At 49.7% G+C, this 16789-nt stretch overlaps 5 protein-coding genes across 5 annotated transcripts; 3 read left to right on the plus strand and 2 right to left on the minus strand.

Moving 5' to 3' along the window:
• Positions 1 to 17: 17 nt before the first annotated feature.
• ASPVEDRAFT_134959 (uncharacterized protein) lies at positions 18 to 2905 on the plus strand (the record flags this gene model as incomplete). The annotated part of the gene is made up of 2 exons (XM_040807180.1): positions 18 to 842; positions 896 to 2905. The coding sequence occupies 2 exons, from the start codon at positions 18 to 20 to the stop codon at positions 2903 to 2905; spliced, it is 2835 nt and encodes a 944-aa protein (XP_040670122.1).
• Positions 2906 to 5457: 2552 nt separating this feature from the next.
• ASPVEDRAFT_783502 (uncharacterized protein) lies at positions 5458 to 6592 on the minus strand. The gene is made up of 2 exons (XM_040816529.1): positions 6486 to 6592; positions 5458 to 6428 (listed from the first exon to the last, which is right to left on the minus strand). The coding sequence occupies exon 2, from the start codon at positions 6405 to 6407 to the stop codon at positions 5754 to 5756; it is 654 nt and encodes a 217-aa protein (XP_040670123.1). The 5' UTR covers positions 6408 to 6428; positions 6486 to 6592; the 3' UTR covers positions 5458 to 5753.
• A 1066-nt stretch (positions 6593 to 7658) lies between these two features.
• Positions 7659 to 9720, plus strand: ASPVEDRAFT_136294 (uncharacterized protein; the record flags this gene model as incomplete). The annotated part of the gene is made up of 2 exons (XM_040807278.1): positions 7659 to 7952; positions 8098 to 9720. 2 exons carry the CDS (start codon positions 7659 to 7661, stop codon positions 9718 to 9720), a joined length of 1917 nt encoding a protein of 638 aa, XP_040670124.1.
• Positions 9721 to 12615: 2895 nt separating this feature from the next.
• ASPVEDRAFT_43843 (HAD family hydrolase) lies at positions 12616 to 13695 on the minus strand. The gene has a single exon (XM_040812916.1). It carries the CDS (start codon positions 13516 to 13518, stop codon positions 12769 to 12771), a length of 750 nt encoding a protein of 249 aa, XP_040670125.1. The 5' UTR covers positions 13519 to 13695; the 3' UTR covers positions 12616 to 12768.
• A 657-nt stretch (positions 13696 to 14352) lies between these two features.
• On the plus strand, positions 14353 to 16677 carry ASPVEDRAFT_783812 (putative choline transport protein). Its single transcript, XM_040816540.1, has 5 exons — positions 14353 to 15207; positions 15254 to 15593; positions 15645 to 15919; positions 15968 to 16201; positions 16288 to 16677. Exons 1-5 carry the CDS (start codon positions 14604 to 14606, stop codon positions 16386 to 16388), a joined length of 1554 nt encoding a protein of 517 aa, XP_040670126.1. The 5' UTR covers positions 14353 to 14603; the 3' UTR covers positions 16389 to 16677.
• The last annotated feature ends 112 nt before the right edge of the window (positions 16678 to 16789 follow it).

Genomic DNA, 16789 nt, shown 5'->3' on the forward strand with positions numbered 1-16789 from the left:
CTCCTTTCTCATATACCATGCCTGATCCATTTTCCATCGTGGGTTTGGCTGCGGCCATTGCTCAGTTCCTAGACATTGGCTTTCGGCTATTGCACGATGCTAAAGAGACCTACGAGTCTAGCGCTGGGGCTAAACAAGATCTGACTGAGCTCCGGATGATTGTGGAAGATATCAAGCTTCTCAACGAAAATATTGGACCCAGTTCGCTTTCTCGGCCACTGTCCAAGGACGACATCGCAATCTGTGCTCTCGCTGGCCAATGCAACGCGATTGCAGACAGCCTTCTAGCAGAGCTAACGCCGCTAGAGGTGCGCAAAGAAACGAAATACCGCATGCTGGAAAGTGTTAGAGTTTCTATATCCGTATTTACACGACGTAAAGATATCCAAAGGCTCTGGGATAGGCTGTGCCTAATAGAAAGGCAGCTACGGGAAAGAGTCGCGCGGACGACTCAGAAAGAGCAGTACTCGAGCATTGTGCTAGTATTGGAGGATCTCCGCCGTGAACTCGAAATTGCAGAGCATCAGACCTTAAACAAGCTCACTGATCTCAAGGAGTCGATTGCTCTCGCAGCACAATCCACCATGCTGCCCACGGGAAAAGGGTATACCCTAAAGCTGATTGACCTACACTCAACTCTCATCGATCTTGTCCAGGAGGGTAGATCCGTTGAGTACCGACAAAGGGTAATTGAAAGCCTGACGTTCAAAGCCATGACAAAACGCCATAGTCAGATTGACACTGCACACTTCAATACACTGGGCTGGGCTCTAGATGGATCGACAACTACACTCGGTCAATGGCTTGAAAGGTGCAGCGGGATATACTGGGTAAACGGTCTGGTAGGGTAACCATTACCTCTAAACTAACATCTATATGCTAATATTTGCCTTAGGCGGGCAGCGGCAAATCCACACTAATGAAGTACATTGTCGACCACGAGAGGACAAAGCTCGCGCTCAAAAGCTGGGCCGGGGACGAGCGGTTGTTTATTGCGAACTTCTATTTCTGGAATGCCGGAGTGGATATGCAAAAGTCTCAGCTGGGCCTCCTGCAAAGTATACTATACCAGATCCTCCGTTTCGATCCATTGCTGGTCTCTCAAATCTGTCCCAACCACCAGGGCTCGGAACCATGGGATATAGCAGAGTTGAAAGGCGCCTTCAATAACTTAGTCAACGCAGGGTCGTCCGCTAAATTCTGCTTCTTCATTGACGGCCTTGATGAATATGATGGCAGTGAGTGGGAAATTATCAATGTCCTGAAAAGCTTGGCTCAGTCCCCAAACGTCAAAATTTGTGCCTCTAGTCGGCCATGGCCAGCATTCGAAAAGGAGTTGAGCCACCCGGAGCGCATGTTTATGCTGCAGGATTTCACTAGAAAGGACATGGAGGTTTACGTCGACGGTATGCTTACCAACAATTGCACTTTTCACGATCTCGTGCAAAGGGATAGCCGATGCCATCATCTTGTCGTGGAAATTGCGGAGCGCGCAAACGGCGTGTGGCTTTGGGTATTCCTCGTTGTCCGGGATCTGTTGAGAGATATCAATACTGGGGAAACGTACAGCACGCTGGAGGCACGCCTTAGAAGTTTGCCACAGGAGCTGAACCAATATTTCACCCGAATTCTGAATAGAATCGATCCTTTCTTCCGCAAAGACACGGCGCGCATATTCCTTATCACTGTTGAGTCCGCAAGCCCACTCCCATTATTTGCACTCTCTTTCCTAGAGAGTGAGTTGATGGACGAGCATTACGCTCTTAATGCAGACGTGAAGGCTTTGACTACCGGCGATATATTGGGCACCCATGCAAACTGGCGACTGCAGCTACAGGCCCGATGCGGAGACCTGCTTCTTGTCCGTACAAATGATTCTGAGGATGCTTTTTTCAACCAGTCTGTGGATTTTCTCCACCGAACTGTGCGCGACTTCCTTCGGGACAATCATCACACTGCACTACACAGTCAGGTATCCAAAGATTTCTGCAGCAAAAAGACATTGTGTAGGATGCTATTGTCCTTGCTGAAGTGCTACCCAGTAGAAAGTTTCCGCCGCTCGTCAAACGGACTTTTTACACTCGTGGATGAAATCCTTTACTACGCCCACGACTTGGAACAATTAGGTCAATCGACTTCCCAATTCCCTCTTTTGGACGAGATTGACAGAGTCATGTCTATACATGCCAAAGAAGAACGTGTACACTGGACTCATGGGAGGGATTCACCATCAAACACCACCTATGTGCGATGGATTGAACGAGGCCATTGCTCCTATCTAGGGCTGGCCACCCAGGCCCGACTACGGCATTATGTTGAATATGCACTAGACAGAGAGCCATCCCAAATAACCAAAAAGGGCCGACCCCTGCTAGATTATGCTCTTCGGCCGACCCGTGTCACTCCCAGTGATCTTCCGTATTACCGGGAGCGAGACGTTGCAGGGATCGAAACCGATCTTGTCGCTGCCCTACTCTCCCGAGGCGCCGATCCCAACGAGCGTATTCATATATATGGCGGACAAACAACATGGGAGTTATTCATACTCTTTACTTATGAGCGAAGCAGGCATCAAGCCCTTCAGGATAGCTCTTTCTTTGAGGTTGTCTGCCTTCTTCTCGAATATAATGCCGACTTGGATCAAACAGTGCATTTTCCTTCAGTGCAAACACACTTGGGTACAACTGCGAGATATAAAACCCAGGTGGAGGTCGAAAAAAGCCATGCCCCTGCGAGGGAGCTTCTTGCCAGTATATTCCACCCACATCAAATGATGACGCTGGAAAGAATACAGACAGAAACTCGGCTTCGGGCTGAGAATCGCGGACCAGGCTGGACAGAATGGATCATCTCCCTGATTGCTGGAACAGGGCATAATCAAGGATCGCAACTGAAAGTGTCTTGATTATTTTCCCTCTCCATTCTTCTCATCCCTCGAACGTCTTGCCAAAACTACCTACCTAGGTGGTAACCTCAGTCGTTCCCCTGTCCTAGGGCCGTAGCTTCCTAAGTTGAAATCCCGGCTTAGTAGGTGCCTTCCCAAAACAGTTTTACACGGTCCGGGCCGAGTAATCAGGGAAGGCACAATCCAGAGGGCAGCCAAAATGGAGGGTACGATCCAGGACAAGAAATACCCATTACGGCAGGTATGGGGCAGCCTGGGGCAGGTAACTCCTTCCAATTATACGCACTGGAAGTTCCAATGCCACCCCATTTGAAAGATGCTCGACGAGGACACGTTCTTGGTCATTAGGATTGGTAATCCCAAGCATAGAATATGACCACTTAATTCACCTCTGATAACTCGTTGACTGAATATTGAACTCTTTGTAGTAAGCTACGTAGGAAAGTGGAGAACCTTTAGATATCAGGCCCCTGCGTTGTGAGTTCGGTCTGTGGCAATATATTCGACAGCTTCCGACCAGATAGAAATGGTATAATAGACTAAAAGAGATCTCCCAGAGAATACAGAACAGTAATCTCCCACAAGCCAAACGCATAGGCATTCAACATCTTACGATTAAATCGGTTTCTCCGCACCTCCTTCGAGTCGAAGCGTGGTTCTCTGCCGCACGCCAGCTGCTCAATCGCCCCGTCGACGCCGAGATGCTGGAGACAACAAGAACAAGCCGGCGTGCAGTGACCACCCCAAGTTCTGAAGTCAAGGTCTCGTACCTCCCTGCTAGTACAACACTTGTAACCCCTTCCACAGCACCCTCCAGCCTGTGCGCACTGCTCGTTTAGCCAACGCGAGTACCACCAATATGACAATCCACGATTTGATCTGAGACCACGAGATATCGCAGTACCCATGAGACCGTCTGCCGTTGCCTTCCACCTATCCAAGGCGAGTCTGGAAGCTTGTTTATTCATTACCCTCTGGTGTATGATATCAGCTTATTGGTGGACAAGGTCCGGCGCGGGCGGCTCTCCTCGACCGACTTCATCTATTAAGATGTCTTTAGCCGCTGGAATTCCCTTTCTAGCCAGGTCTCTAGTTGCACCGTCACACCTAGATCCTCGAAGTGCACAAAGTACGTGCTAAGGGTATCCCATTCGTCCTGTGTGAGACCAAGGACTAGGTGTTGAAGGCGTCGAAATGGTTGTGCTAAAATAGGTGGGAATTGGCGCTCTATAGAAACACAGTACGGTGTTACAGCGTCGCGGACACGGATGTGGCGATGCATCTGGGTATGATCCAAAGTTGATGAACTATGTTGGCAATGGTTGAGGCATGCTCGTAGATAGCCAGTATATTTTTATGGGTGTCTGGTGAGGGAGATAATGAATCTGAAGTCCAGTCCATGGAGTAAAAAAGAATTATTTGCCAAATATGGGTATAAAGTAAATTCATGTATGCAAATTGGCGAGTAGAGAACTTTTGGTGGGCCTCGAAGTTCTCTTGGTTAAATACAACGGATTCGTGGGGATTCGCTTGCCATACGGCGAACTTGTTCTCGAGGGTGTTTTGTCTTTCAATGTTGGACGTTCCAAAAAGTTGGCATGCTTCGTAATAGAGCTGAGAGTGTAAGGACCTCCTGCGCAATACATGGAATTGACTGGAGGCGGGGAGAGGCCATGGCCGTATTCTTTATTATATCAAATTCTTCCTCGCAGTATAACCGGGGCATAGGACAGGGTGATCAAAATCCTCTTTCAACAGTTACCGGGCTTGATGATATAAGGGTTCACCCCAGTGTGGACGCATACGAACACTTTGAAAAGGCGCATAGGAATATCTGCAAATTAGTTATTCTAGTACACTATCAGGAACTATATATATGACCACCCACCGAATACCCAAGGCCATCATGGCGAAGAGTAGCACTTTGGGAATAGCTCCAAGCACATAGCGGCGTAGAAATATAGTTTGGTCAAACATGAAATGGACATCGCTGAAATTTTGAAAATACAGTAGTAGTAATGTTCGTGTTAGTTCTGCTTCACGTAGCAGTTCAGAGGGCGTGCCAGTGCCAACATCAAGACCTGAATTGCTGCTTGATAGCTGAAGCCCCCAGATGAGTGTTCGTGTCGCGGTCTGAAGTAGTAGAGCCCCGAGGAGCGTGATCCCTACTGCTTCTCTGGCAGCTGGAAACAGTCGTGGGTTGGACATACGAGCAGATCAGGTTGCGAGCCTGGCTTCGTTTACACTTACTGCCCGTCTCTGAAAGGACGCACCTCACCTTCCGGCTTCTTTGCCCTATCTTAGCAACGGTATTTATGCAGAAGGACTCTACTCACCGGCATCCGGTGCAGGAATTTCGAGGCATCCTGATACACGCAGCGCTGACGTGTTGACTTAACACCTTCATACAGTCCTATCCATAGGGTACACGCATTGTGTCAAAAGTCCATGTCCGGATGTGCTTGCTGACGTAGCGCCTAGGAAACTGATGGCCCCTATATCATGTTGTGCTGACAGCACACCAAGCCTCTAATAGATCTGACAGGGAGTCGACAATATATGACGACAATTGGCGCTGCCGGTGTTTCGCCGACAGTCGCTGTCGATTAGTCAGGGTCCCATTTAGTCACATGAGCTGATCGACACAAGAATCCGCTAGCACCAAGATTGATGAGTTTCGATTATTCGATAAAGTCTAAAGACTGGAGGCTAATAACGGTGCCGTCTTCCGAACGTCTTCCGGCCATGCCCCGGGGATGGAATGAAGATGTAATTTGGGATCCCATGTGGGCCGCTGGGAGAGTGGGAGTCTGGTAGAATTCGGTGTTTCAAGCAAGCACAACGGGTCTCACGTGACTGTACCCACGTGAGGCCAATCTCCGATCCTTTCCCGACGGTCCACACCACCTAATCTACGGTGTACACGGGTTCGAACTTCGAAGTTTCCATTATTGATGAACTTGAGGGACTCGAGCACGGGTGCAGATCCCTCAAAGGGGGGGAAAGTGCTCCGTAATGGGAAGGTTAGTGATAGAACTTGGAACATGCGTTTTACTCTACGTACTCTGGAAACTACGCGGCGTTCGGGACCTGAATCGAGAGTGACTGAACCTTGGAAACCTTCCGTCCGGTACCCGCAGCGTTCCAACGGGCGGAGATCTTTGAGGTGACCTCTTCGGAGTTTCTCCTCATGCACGGTTTTCCAGAAAAGAGAATTCTGCGTGCAAATTTGCCAGAAATGCCCGTTTGTCGCGAGCAAACTGCATTCAGGCGACAACCGAACAATCATCGATGAGATGGGCTTCGGCTGGCTCGTTCTCTGCAGCACGATAACCGACTGAACCGCGAAACCCCAGGAAGTATAGCCCATCGTCAAATCGTAATGGAGGGTGTTGGGCGAACAGGTACTTTGCTGTTCTCGGCGTGATGGGTAAAACAGGACCCGAACGGGTGTAGCCCAGAACAACGTGGCGCCCGGCGAGTCGAGGGGGGAGATTTGCATCCAACCCGAGTGGTCTGTAAGCTGGCAGAGACGGTCAGTTGAGCACCACTCACACGGGCTGTTCTTGGGCTGGCATACATCGCAAGGCCTTGGTCTTTCTCTCGAAGCACGGCCAAATCCCGCGGTTGGCGCCCCATGGCTGAGCAGCAGCCCACCCCAAAGAACAGCAGCATACGTTGTCGAATGAAACGACACGAGCAGCAGCGCGATCAAACGAGGGAGTCTGAGAGTCTTCAGATGACTGAGCCGGGCAGCGCAGCATCTGCAGCGGGTGGTCGGGGTGTTTTTCGCGCGATCCGTTTGGGCGCCTCACTTTAAGGGCGAAGAGAGCCAGTCCCGTTGTAACCCGCTATAGTTAACTCGTCAGCGGTCACTGTCCCCTTCCCTTCTCTTCTGGTCGCCCGCCGCTCCTTTCTGAGCTTTTGGTCCTGGCCGCCTTTGCCCCAGGCTGTTTTTGGCGCCTCAGCTAGCGCTCCGATCATCGCGAAAAGTCCCATCTGTCCATCGCCAAATGGGATCTCAATTATTTCTTTTTTGCCTGTTCCAGCAACCGGCCTGCCCATCCTTTCGGGCTCCTGGGTCCAGACCTCTTTCACGTCATCCAATCCCGCCAGCTTTGCGATTCCATGAACTGCTCGTCTGCTCGTAGCCTCGTAGGCTCGTACCTCTGCGCACATCACACCCAAGTTTTCAGGCTCAAACTGTACCTTTTTTGTCCTGGTTCATTGCGTTTGCATTCTGACGCCGTCGACTGTCTGGACTAACCTAGATTTGGCCGTAGTGCTTTCTGCGCCCATGATATCTATCTCGCGTTCCCTCTTCCTCCCTCGATCATCCCCATCTTCATTCCAATCGTCTCCAGTCCTGTTCTAATATTATTTCCTCCCTCTGTTACATCTTTGCGTTCCATCTCTCAGCCTCTTATTTGAATCTCCTCCTCGCCCCCCCTGTTCACTGCCACTCTCGTACCACCTCTTCCCTCCTCCCTCATACTCTCACCTCTATCTTATCGGGTCTTTATCTCTGTTGCCTCTATCTGCCTCTCTCTCTCACACAGTCTGTCTCCCCACCCTCGTCTCTTGCGCTGTTGAAATCTGCAACGCCCGCCTCAGTTAGAGACTTCCGTAACAAATATATACTGATTCAGGCTCTCAGACCCTATTCCCAGTCCCAATAGTCTCTCGCACTGACAGCAGCTCTTCCACCCAAAGAGACGACAACCCAGGAGAACATCCCAGCATGCCTGTCAACATGGTCGACGACGACGACCTCTTTACGCGGGCCATATCTGGGTATCGGGACGCTTTTTTGGACCAACACTCCCATCTTCCGGAATCTGAGCGCCTACAACTATGGAGTCAGCGCTTGAGTCAGTTCTTGCCGCCAACGACTGTTCCACCGACCACACCCGCATACCGACCAGTAGCGGGTTCCAACATCCTTGGCCAAGACATCTCATCTGAGAAATCTGGGAAACGGACACGACAGGATACTCCTCGGACACTACCTGGTTCTGGACTTCCTCCGACGAAACGGCGAGTCACCGTACGTGATCTACTCTGGCCTTCTCCTCCCGTCCCGCCTTTTCTGCACGTCTCGTCCCCACCCATAATTGTTCCTACTGCGCTACCTCCCTCATTTCTTCCCTCTCTACTCTCGCGCCAGCAGTCCCTGGATTGACAATTGGCAGACTCCGGATCTCCCAGAGAACGTTGAGCTGAAACGTGATCTCTCCCATGCGTCCTCCCCGGCGGCACCGGAAACGACTTGGCAACTATCGAGAACAACATCGCAGGCGGACCACTTGCCCCACTCCTCCGGTTCTGGATCCGCGCCCCGACCATCAGCTATGGTTCGCTCGCAGAGTCAACAGGTCCCCGTGTCGTACCAACATTCGACGACGTCCATGGGCCATTACCGACATCTTCCTGGACACCAACGGCGCCTCCAGAACGTTAACGAGTACTCGCCATCCGAATACACCAAGCAATATTTGGGCGAGTTCGAGGACCAGACAAGCGCGTCCCCAAATACTTTGGCATTTCCAACGAATCCCGTTCAAGTTGGATCACAACAACGGAACTCTTTGCCCATCCAGGTCCCCCAAGGCCATATGGGCGGCGAGAACTCCCTGACTGTGGCACCTGCCCAGTCTACTCTGGGAGCTGTCGAAATGAGCCGCAGCACGACAACAGAGTCCTTGTGCGGGAATATGGGAATGATGCGTTTCGACTCTTCAGGTCCAAGTATTGAGCCAGATTATCCCTTCTTCCCATCCTCCTTGCCCTCCTCCAATCCACCTCTCAATATACCCTTCTCCAACACCAATATCACTCCAACACCCCATATGGACAGCCAGAGCCAATTCGGCCTAGTAGATCCATCAATATCCATGCCCTATTCCTGCTCTGCCCCTTCTACATCTTCAATGCCCATTATCCCCCCCTCTACCCCCACAGAAATGAAACTCTCTATGTCCGGAGAAGGCGATGCTACATCAAGTACAGCGCCATCCAGGGCCGCGCGGAGAACCCAAGAACAAATTGTTCACAGCGCAAGGCCTATCGCTCCAAAAACAGAGTCTCAGAGTGTTTCCCCGCCTAGAGCGACAGAGCCCAAGATGATTCGCATTTCATCATCTGACGGCACCTCAAAAGAGGTTGCAGCTATTCCCAAAGCTTCTGTCCAGCGACCTCCACGGCAAAAAACATATTGTACTTTGTGCAATGACCAGCCCGATGGTTTCCACGGAGAGCACGAGCTCCGTCGCCACATTGAGCGCGTTCATGCCATGGTTCGTAAAGTGTGGGTGTGTATCGATATTTCCCCTGACAAGAAATTCCTTGCAAACTGCAAGGCTTGTCGGAATGGAAAGAGGTACGGCGCCAACTACAATGCTGCTGCCCACCTTCGTCGTACGCACTTCAACCCATGCCAACGCGGTCGCGGTGGACGCGGTAAAGACAGTGAAAAGCGTGGCGGAAAAGGAGGTGGTACTCACCCTTCCATGGACGTGTTGAAACACTGGATGGTCCAGAGAGAAGAAGTTGTCTTTGAGAATGCTCAGAACATCACTATTGACCAAGATCAAAAAGCTGATGACATGGTAACCTCACCGATGAACTCGCTAGACGGTTCCTCCTTTGAGTCGGTTGTCACCGCCGAAGATTTATCCCTGCAAGGGATAGAATCAGCCGGCCTGAACGGTTATGATACCTTCGCCAGCTTCGCTACGAGTTCATATCCGTCGTTCGACAATACCTGTTATCTCGAGTCCCAGCATCTGACTCCCGAGATCAGTTCGTACGTGTGATTTACTTACAGTCTTTGAACATTTTTGATGACTTGGGGGGCTGCTATTCTTGTATACATTTTACATACATTCTGAGCTTTTTGCTTGAACTTTTTGCTTGCACATTTTGGGCTATTTTGATTTCTTTTTTTTTTCTTCTCTTTACCTTTTTTCTTTCTTATTTTGTTCCCTTTTATTGGGGCTCGTTTTACCATCTCTTTTCTCATTTTAATTCTCTCTTTCTCTTGATATTCTTTTCTGCCTTTTGACCCGCTACTCTTTTTTCGAACTTCTTTTTTTTCCCTTTTCACCTCATTGAGGACCTACAGGTCGGCTTTCACGACTTCGTAATCCTCGAGGAGGGATACGACATAATGTGTGATGATGAGCAGCGGAACAGTCTACGAGACAACTATCCTGAATATAGTGATTCGGCAGACATGCCTGAGAACAACCACGTCACCTTGGTCGCTCCAAGAGTGGGAAGCAAGATGAGCTAGTTTCCCAAAGTTTCACCTTTAGGGTCTTTGGCGGTAACTTCCATTATCCACTACTTCTCTGCTACCTTCAGGCTCCTCCTGTATTATCCTTGTTACTAAGTGCGCAGGAAACGATAGATGAAGGGTGAGAAGCGAGCCATCGGAGTCGGTGATTTTGCTGCTATGGCAAATGGGAAAAGAAAACTGCATCCCTATGACGGACATCAGTCTTGCACTGAACCAGGAACTCTTAGCGCCAACTGGTTTCATGGTGCCTAGCAGAAAAGGCTCCTGTTGGCTCGTCTCTCACCACTTCGACTCTTTGGGCCACGCAAGCAGTCGGGCAACGGTGCTTTGAGCAGCCAATCTAAAACCGTCAAATCAGTTTATATAATTGACGTGCATGGCTGGTGGCAGTGCACAGCCCCAATTGAGCTGGACGAATATACTAGTAGGGCTGACTGGGCTGGCTGGGCCGGAATGTTGTGGCTGAGCCGAGACTGTACCAGCGATGTCACCGTATTGATTGTAATTATTACACTTGTTTTATACAACGTAATTCAATCTCAACTTCCTTCCTCTATGATCAACTTTTTTCCGAGTATAGAAGAGTTGGAGTAGGGACCGGCCTCAGGCGGGCGCCCTGGGTTGCGTCTACAGCGCCCTGCAAAGCACTGCTGATGAGATATTTGACACAGTACGGCAGAATTGGAATGTTAATAACGAAGCTAGCCCTATAGCTAGTCAACTTCGACTGGATGTTCCTAAAGCCAACAGTGGCTTTGTCCAGCGAGAAAACAAGAGCAGTTAGTTAGTTATGTTTGAATAATTAGTAATCTGCATAAATACCACGTGATAGGCTGCACGAGGCCCAGGCGTATTGGTATTACTAGTCCAGTGATCAGCTCGTGGGCGGAAGAACGGCTTTCAGGAGGAACTTGAAGGAACCCTGGATTGCCTCCTAGTGAATTGAAGGTGACAGCGAACCAGAAGAGAATACCGAAGGCTTGTTATTAATACCTCCTGATCGCGCCCAATTTTTCGGCCTTTGCCTTCATCTCTCCCTATTTCTCTTCGGCAACCCCTCTGATCGCTTTGCCCTGCGTTGGTTCTAAAACTTGGCATTTTCTTGGGTACAGGCTCCTCCCTCTGATTATTGGCCCTTGTTGCTCGCCCCAGAGGTCGAGAAGCGTTCTTGGGCTTCGCCGTCGTCATCTTCGCTTTCTCATCCTCTGTCGATCCCGAATCAGCTTTTGCGCACCGACTGACATTCCTCAGACAGCTTTTCACGCTTCACACGACCACTCCGTTCGTTCGCGCAACCATGGCCGCCAACGAGTTTTACAATCAGGGTCCTCCGGGAGGGTAAGCAGTCCCCTTTCTCCAGCTCCGCTCGCATCTTATCGTTGTTACGCGATCGCACGAGCTTCAAAGTGGGAACTAGAAAGAACCCACTGTCGCTGCCAACCCTCGATTTCCGATCGTGAGCGTTCTTTGCAGCATTCAACGGCAGCTCCTTAGTCTTTTTTTTCGCAACAAAGCTGACTGACCCTTTCTGGTTTAGATACCACGGCGGCGGCTACCCCCCGCAGGGTCACTATCAACAGCCCCAACAGCCTTACTACCCTCCACAAGGTTATCCTCAGCAGCCATATCCTCAACAGCCCTATCCCCAAGGACCACCACCGGTACGGTAACCCCGAAACAGAGAAGTCGGGTGGACATAGCTGACGGTATTTTCTGCGCACAGCAACAGATGGTGTATCAGCAGCAGCCCCCCAAACAGAAGAAGGATCGCGGCTGTCTCGGAGCTTGGTAAGCTTTAATTCTCTTGCCTTGTTGCGCCTGCTTGTAGTCGTAGCCTTTATCGCTAACATATTTTTTACCCCTCTAGTCTTGCAACCCTGTGCTGCTGCTTCCTCTGTGAGGAAACCTGCGAATGTTGCTTTGACTGCATTGAATGCTGCGAAATGTGTTAAAACGATCGATACGATACAAATAAGAAGATACCGTTCCGCCACACCATTCCAAGCTAGCTGCTATCTATACGCTGACGGATTGCTCGGAGCTGGATGCGATGTTTCTGATATCCCTACAGCGTTGTTCTGTCTTTATATACGCTATGCGCATGCATGGAAAACCGGCTCCGTTGTTATGATCTCGAGGAATGGAATGGAAAATCTAGGATCCAACTTTTCTAGATTTACGGTGGCCATAATAACTCTGCACTGGGATACTTTGGTTGAAAATGCTTTTGCTTTTTACTACGACTGTTATCCCTTTCTCGCGTCGCTTTGTCTTTGGTTTGTACTTTCTAACGCCGCGCATGGATATTGGGGGACTGTATACTTTCTTTATGACCGCTACCTATTCAATGCACATCTACCGATAACCGAGACCAATCCACTAACTGCACCTAGATGAGGCTGTCAGTAATAGAGCAGATGATATTGGTGATTCCAGTGCCTTGAATAGCATCTCTAAAACTCGTTCATACACCAGGCACGAAAAGATAAATGGCTAGTATTGGATCGCCTCTATCGGTATCTAGGCACCTTTTGATGTTTTACAAATCGCAAAACCGCACCCATCAAGATGTTCCAAGCATAGAGTACAACTCAACTAAACTATTCACCTTCGGAAAAGAACCCGCAAAATCGATGGATATCGTAGACTTCTCATCAAAATGAACAGCCAAGATCCTTTCTTCCCGCGCCGATAAGACATCTCGAACTTCATTATCCCCAATATAAACCATCTCGTCAGCCCGAATTCGCTGCCGCCGCAATACCTCTCGAAACAGCCCATCCGTCTTCGAGGACCCCAGTTCATTCGACGTAACAAGAACATCTACAAACGTCTTCAGCCCAAGTTGCTCGATTGTCCATTCCTGCGCATCCCGTGGACCCTCAGTGATGACAATAACCCTCTTCCCGAGCTCCTTCAGCTTCGCAAGTAAGTCCAAAGCACCGTGTTTCAAAGTCAGCGAAGTAGCAAGAGACATCTTATACAATTCCAAAATAGAGTCCATGTATTCCTCTAGGCCGGGAATATGGATTCCCTGGCTCTGCAGTAGCGCGGTGAATCTCTCTCTCCGGTACTCGGTTGATGATTTACCGTCGGAGAAGGCTCCCGCTGTCTTTGAAGCGAGAATTGCATTGTATGATGATTGAAGGGCTGAAATGGGGACGGAGTAGTCGTTGTGGATTTTATTGAATACACTAAGTGATGCGGCGGCGGATGATTTGCGGAACTCGTGGAGTGTGTCGTCCAGATCGAAGCCGAACCATTCTTTGGCTTGAAGGAGGTTTTGGAAAGAAGCTGTATCTTTAGCCGTCATGTTGCGGATTCCAAATTACAAAGAAGCGCGGTTTTATTTATCAGATACGTGGACGGATGGATGAGATATGGAGTTTGGTTTAGCGCCGAAATTGCGTGCTCTCTTCCAGGTCCATCTTTCTACCTCGTTCATGTCCCTTGCATCCAGAGTCCACCACTTGATCTCATTCTCAGCGTCGAGTATATTTCCAATAACAACGGCCCCATTGTCAGGTCACCCCAATCGTTGACACTTCAGTGCCGAAACGCCTCACATTAACGAACATTTGGCCCTAGTGTTCTGAGGCTCCTTGAGTGCCGTTCGATGACCAATTCAGCAAACGCCTCTGGTCTAAAACGACAACATGGACTATTTACGCATTGAACCCGAATACAAGCTTCATCATGAGCAGGGACGAATACTTTTTGCACCAAGACTAGAAGTGCAAGATCAGAGTCCAGGCTCAGGTGTTGAGGAAATGGAACTACCAAGAGAGCATCAACTCGACAATTTCCTCACCTCGGTCAACCTTGGAACGCCCTTGAACCTCCCCACAATATCCCAATTCACCAACAAATCAGCAAATAGGCGGTTCCAACCTTGAATAAGGATGCCTAAACCTATATCTCACCAGGCGCGGATTCACTCCGCAGTTGCCGCCCCCGCAATCCGCTCTCTTGCCTCCAGACCATTGTCAAAGGGCCTTGTGCTGTTCCCCGCACTATCAGGTCGATCTTCAGCCGAAAAGAACAAGCATTACGGGCCAATTTCCGCTATAAATGAATCCGTGCGGTGCTGGCGTCCGATAACACTTGCTTGATTTGAGATAGGGCTATGGGGACGGGCTCGGAATTCAAGGGCCTTTCCGATATCACCTATCGAGCTGTATCTCTCTATCAGCATAACTTACAAGGAACGCCAATCATTATGTAACCACTTTGGCTATTTCCGAAGCTTAGCTTTATTCTTTGCTTCTGGTTTTAATATCCAGCGGCCCCAGGTTTCTTCAGCCTGGGTGGGGTTCTGTCAATGCGGAACCATAGCCCTCACCGCGGGTAATCCTGTATCTCTTCGTCGCCTTGAGATCCGGAAAGAGCATCAAAATTATGGATACCGTTCAGGAATCCAAATGCTCAACATCCAAAGCCGACCATGATGCTGCTCCCATTCCCGATGCCGAACTGGCAAAGGGCGAGGTTGGCATCGCGGGCCAGCTAGACATGCCCATGAAGCGCAAGTTCAATATTTTGAGCATCATCGCTGTTGGATACAATATTTCAAACAGCTGGGTGGCTATCGCTGCTAGTTTCGCCATCGCTATTCAGTCAGGGGGTGCCGTGTCTCTGCTCTATGGTATCATCCTCGTCACCTTTGCCATGCTCTGCACAGGTGTGACTCTGGCCGAACTGGCCAGTGTTTACCCTACCGCTGGGGGACAATACCATTTCACTTCAATATTAGCCTCCCGGCGTTGGAGTCGCGGGCTATCATACTTCAGCGGCCTCGCGGCGATATTCTCGTGGATTTGTCTGGGTGCTTCGATTAGTTTGTCTTCGACAAACGTACTCATGGCAATAATAATTCGCTGGCGACCGGAATACCAGCCGCAGACATGGCATTACTTCCTTGTCTATCAGTTATTCAATATAGTGATCGTTCTTTACAATTCGTTCCTGACCAACAAGACTCTCTGGGTGTACAACGTTGGATGTATGTGACTGCTCCCCATCCACTTGGTCCCTCTAACAATATCTAGTTCTCCTTTCCATCTTAACCTTTGTCGTTATTACAATTACGTGCCCAGCTCGGTCTGGCGTGCAGGTCGACTCACGAGAGATCTGGGGTACATTTGTCAACGGGTCTGGTGGCTGGCCGGACGGTATATCATTTTTGACAGGCCTCACAACACCACAATTCATGCTATCCGGTCTCGACGCAACCCTTCATCTGGCAGAAGAATGTCTTGATCCGGAGCGAGTTGTACCCAAGGCAGTGCTGGTTACTGTCCTTGTAGGGTTCTTGACTGCATTTCCCTTCTCTATCGGTATCATTTACAGCAACCGCAACGTCGGGGAGTCGTTGTCCACCTCAACTGGGTGAGTCCTATTAATAGCATAAACCCAGATCTGATCTAATGTTCCACGCAGGTTCCCTATTTATTTCATCTGGGAAAAGGCCACGCACTCGCCTGCGGCCGCAACAGTGTTCATGGCCTCCCTATTCATTATCTCCTGTGTCGCAATCAACGCCGTCCACCAAACAGCGTCCCGGCTTACCTGGTCTTTCGCGCGCGACGATGCCCTCTTCTTCTCTCGAAAGATATCATCTGTACATTCTTCCCTTGGGGTTCCAATATACGCTCTCGTTCTCAATGGCGTCCTCGTCTTTCTTGTCGGGATCATCTACGTATGCTCGTCAACAGGTATATTCCTCCTCTTACGTCAGGTCAAACATTAGCCTAACGTTCCAGCCTTCAACTCATTCATCAACACAACCGTGGTCGTCGCGCAAATATCGTTCGCTATCCCTGCTGCCCTCCTGATCCTTCGTCGTCGATCAACCGACTATCTCCCATCGAACCGGCCATTCAAGGTGCCAAATGTGGTGGGATACATCTCAAATGTGGTCTGCATTATTTGGGCAGTCATATTGACTGTCTTCTTCTGCTTCCCTGCTGAGCTTCCAGTCACTGGCGGCAATATGAGTGAGTTTTATCCCTTGTGCCATCTTCCATATATACTGCGATCAAACCATTCCTTGGGTCAAAAGAGCTAATCAAATTCGGAAAAGATTACGCCTCAGTCGTACTGGTTGTCATGCTTGTGATCGGGGTAGCGAATTGGTTTGCGTACGCGAGGAAACATTATCATGGACCTAGGTTGGAAATTTAGATGTAGTGGTGGAAAGCATTCGTGCGACAAGAACAATCTCAGTCATGTCACAGGCAGTGTTTCTCATGTGTTTCTGGTGGGCCCGCCCGATTTATCTAAGAAACTTTCTGAATTGCAACAAGTGCATGAACTCTCCTCCTACACCGTATCCAGCTGGAGTCGGGTAAATTTCGCGTACAGTCGCCAACTCGCCATCAAGTTATTTAGGTTGTTCGCTTACAGGCGTCTGTTTGATTGGACAGACTTCTCTTAGCGATGCGGGGAATGTCCAATATGCAATCTCAGCTCCCACCTCACGTCAGCTTCGTCAAACCTGTCCATTGCCAGCGCTCGTTAAATTTGTCGAATATCTAGATGAATACCAAGACGACGCCAGGTAGCCGTCTCGCAGTGATCCAGCG

Source organism: Aspergillus versicolor, assembly GCF_001890125.1.
Source record: "Aspergillus versicolor CBS 583.65 unplaced genomic scaffold ASPVEscaffold_7, whole genome shotgun sequence".
In the NCBI taxonomy this organism is placed as follows: domain Eukaryota; kingdom Fungi; phylum Ascomycota; class Eurotiomycetes; order Eurotiales; family Aspergillaceae; genus Aspergillus; species Aspergillus versicolor.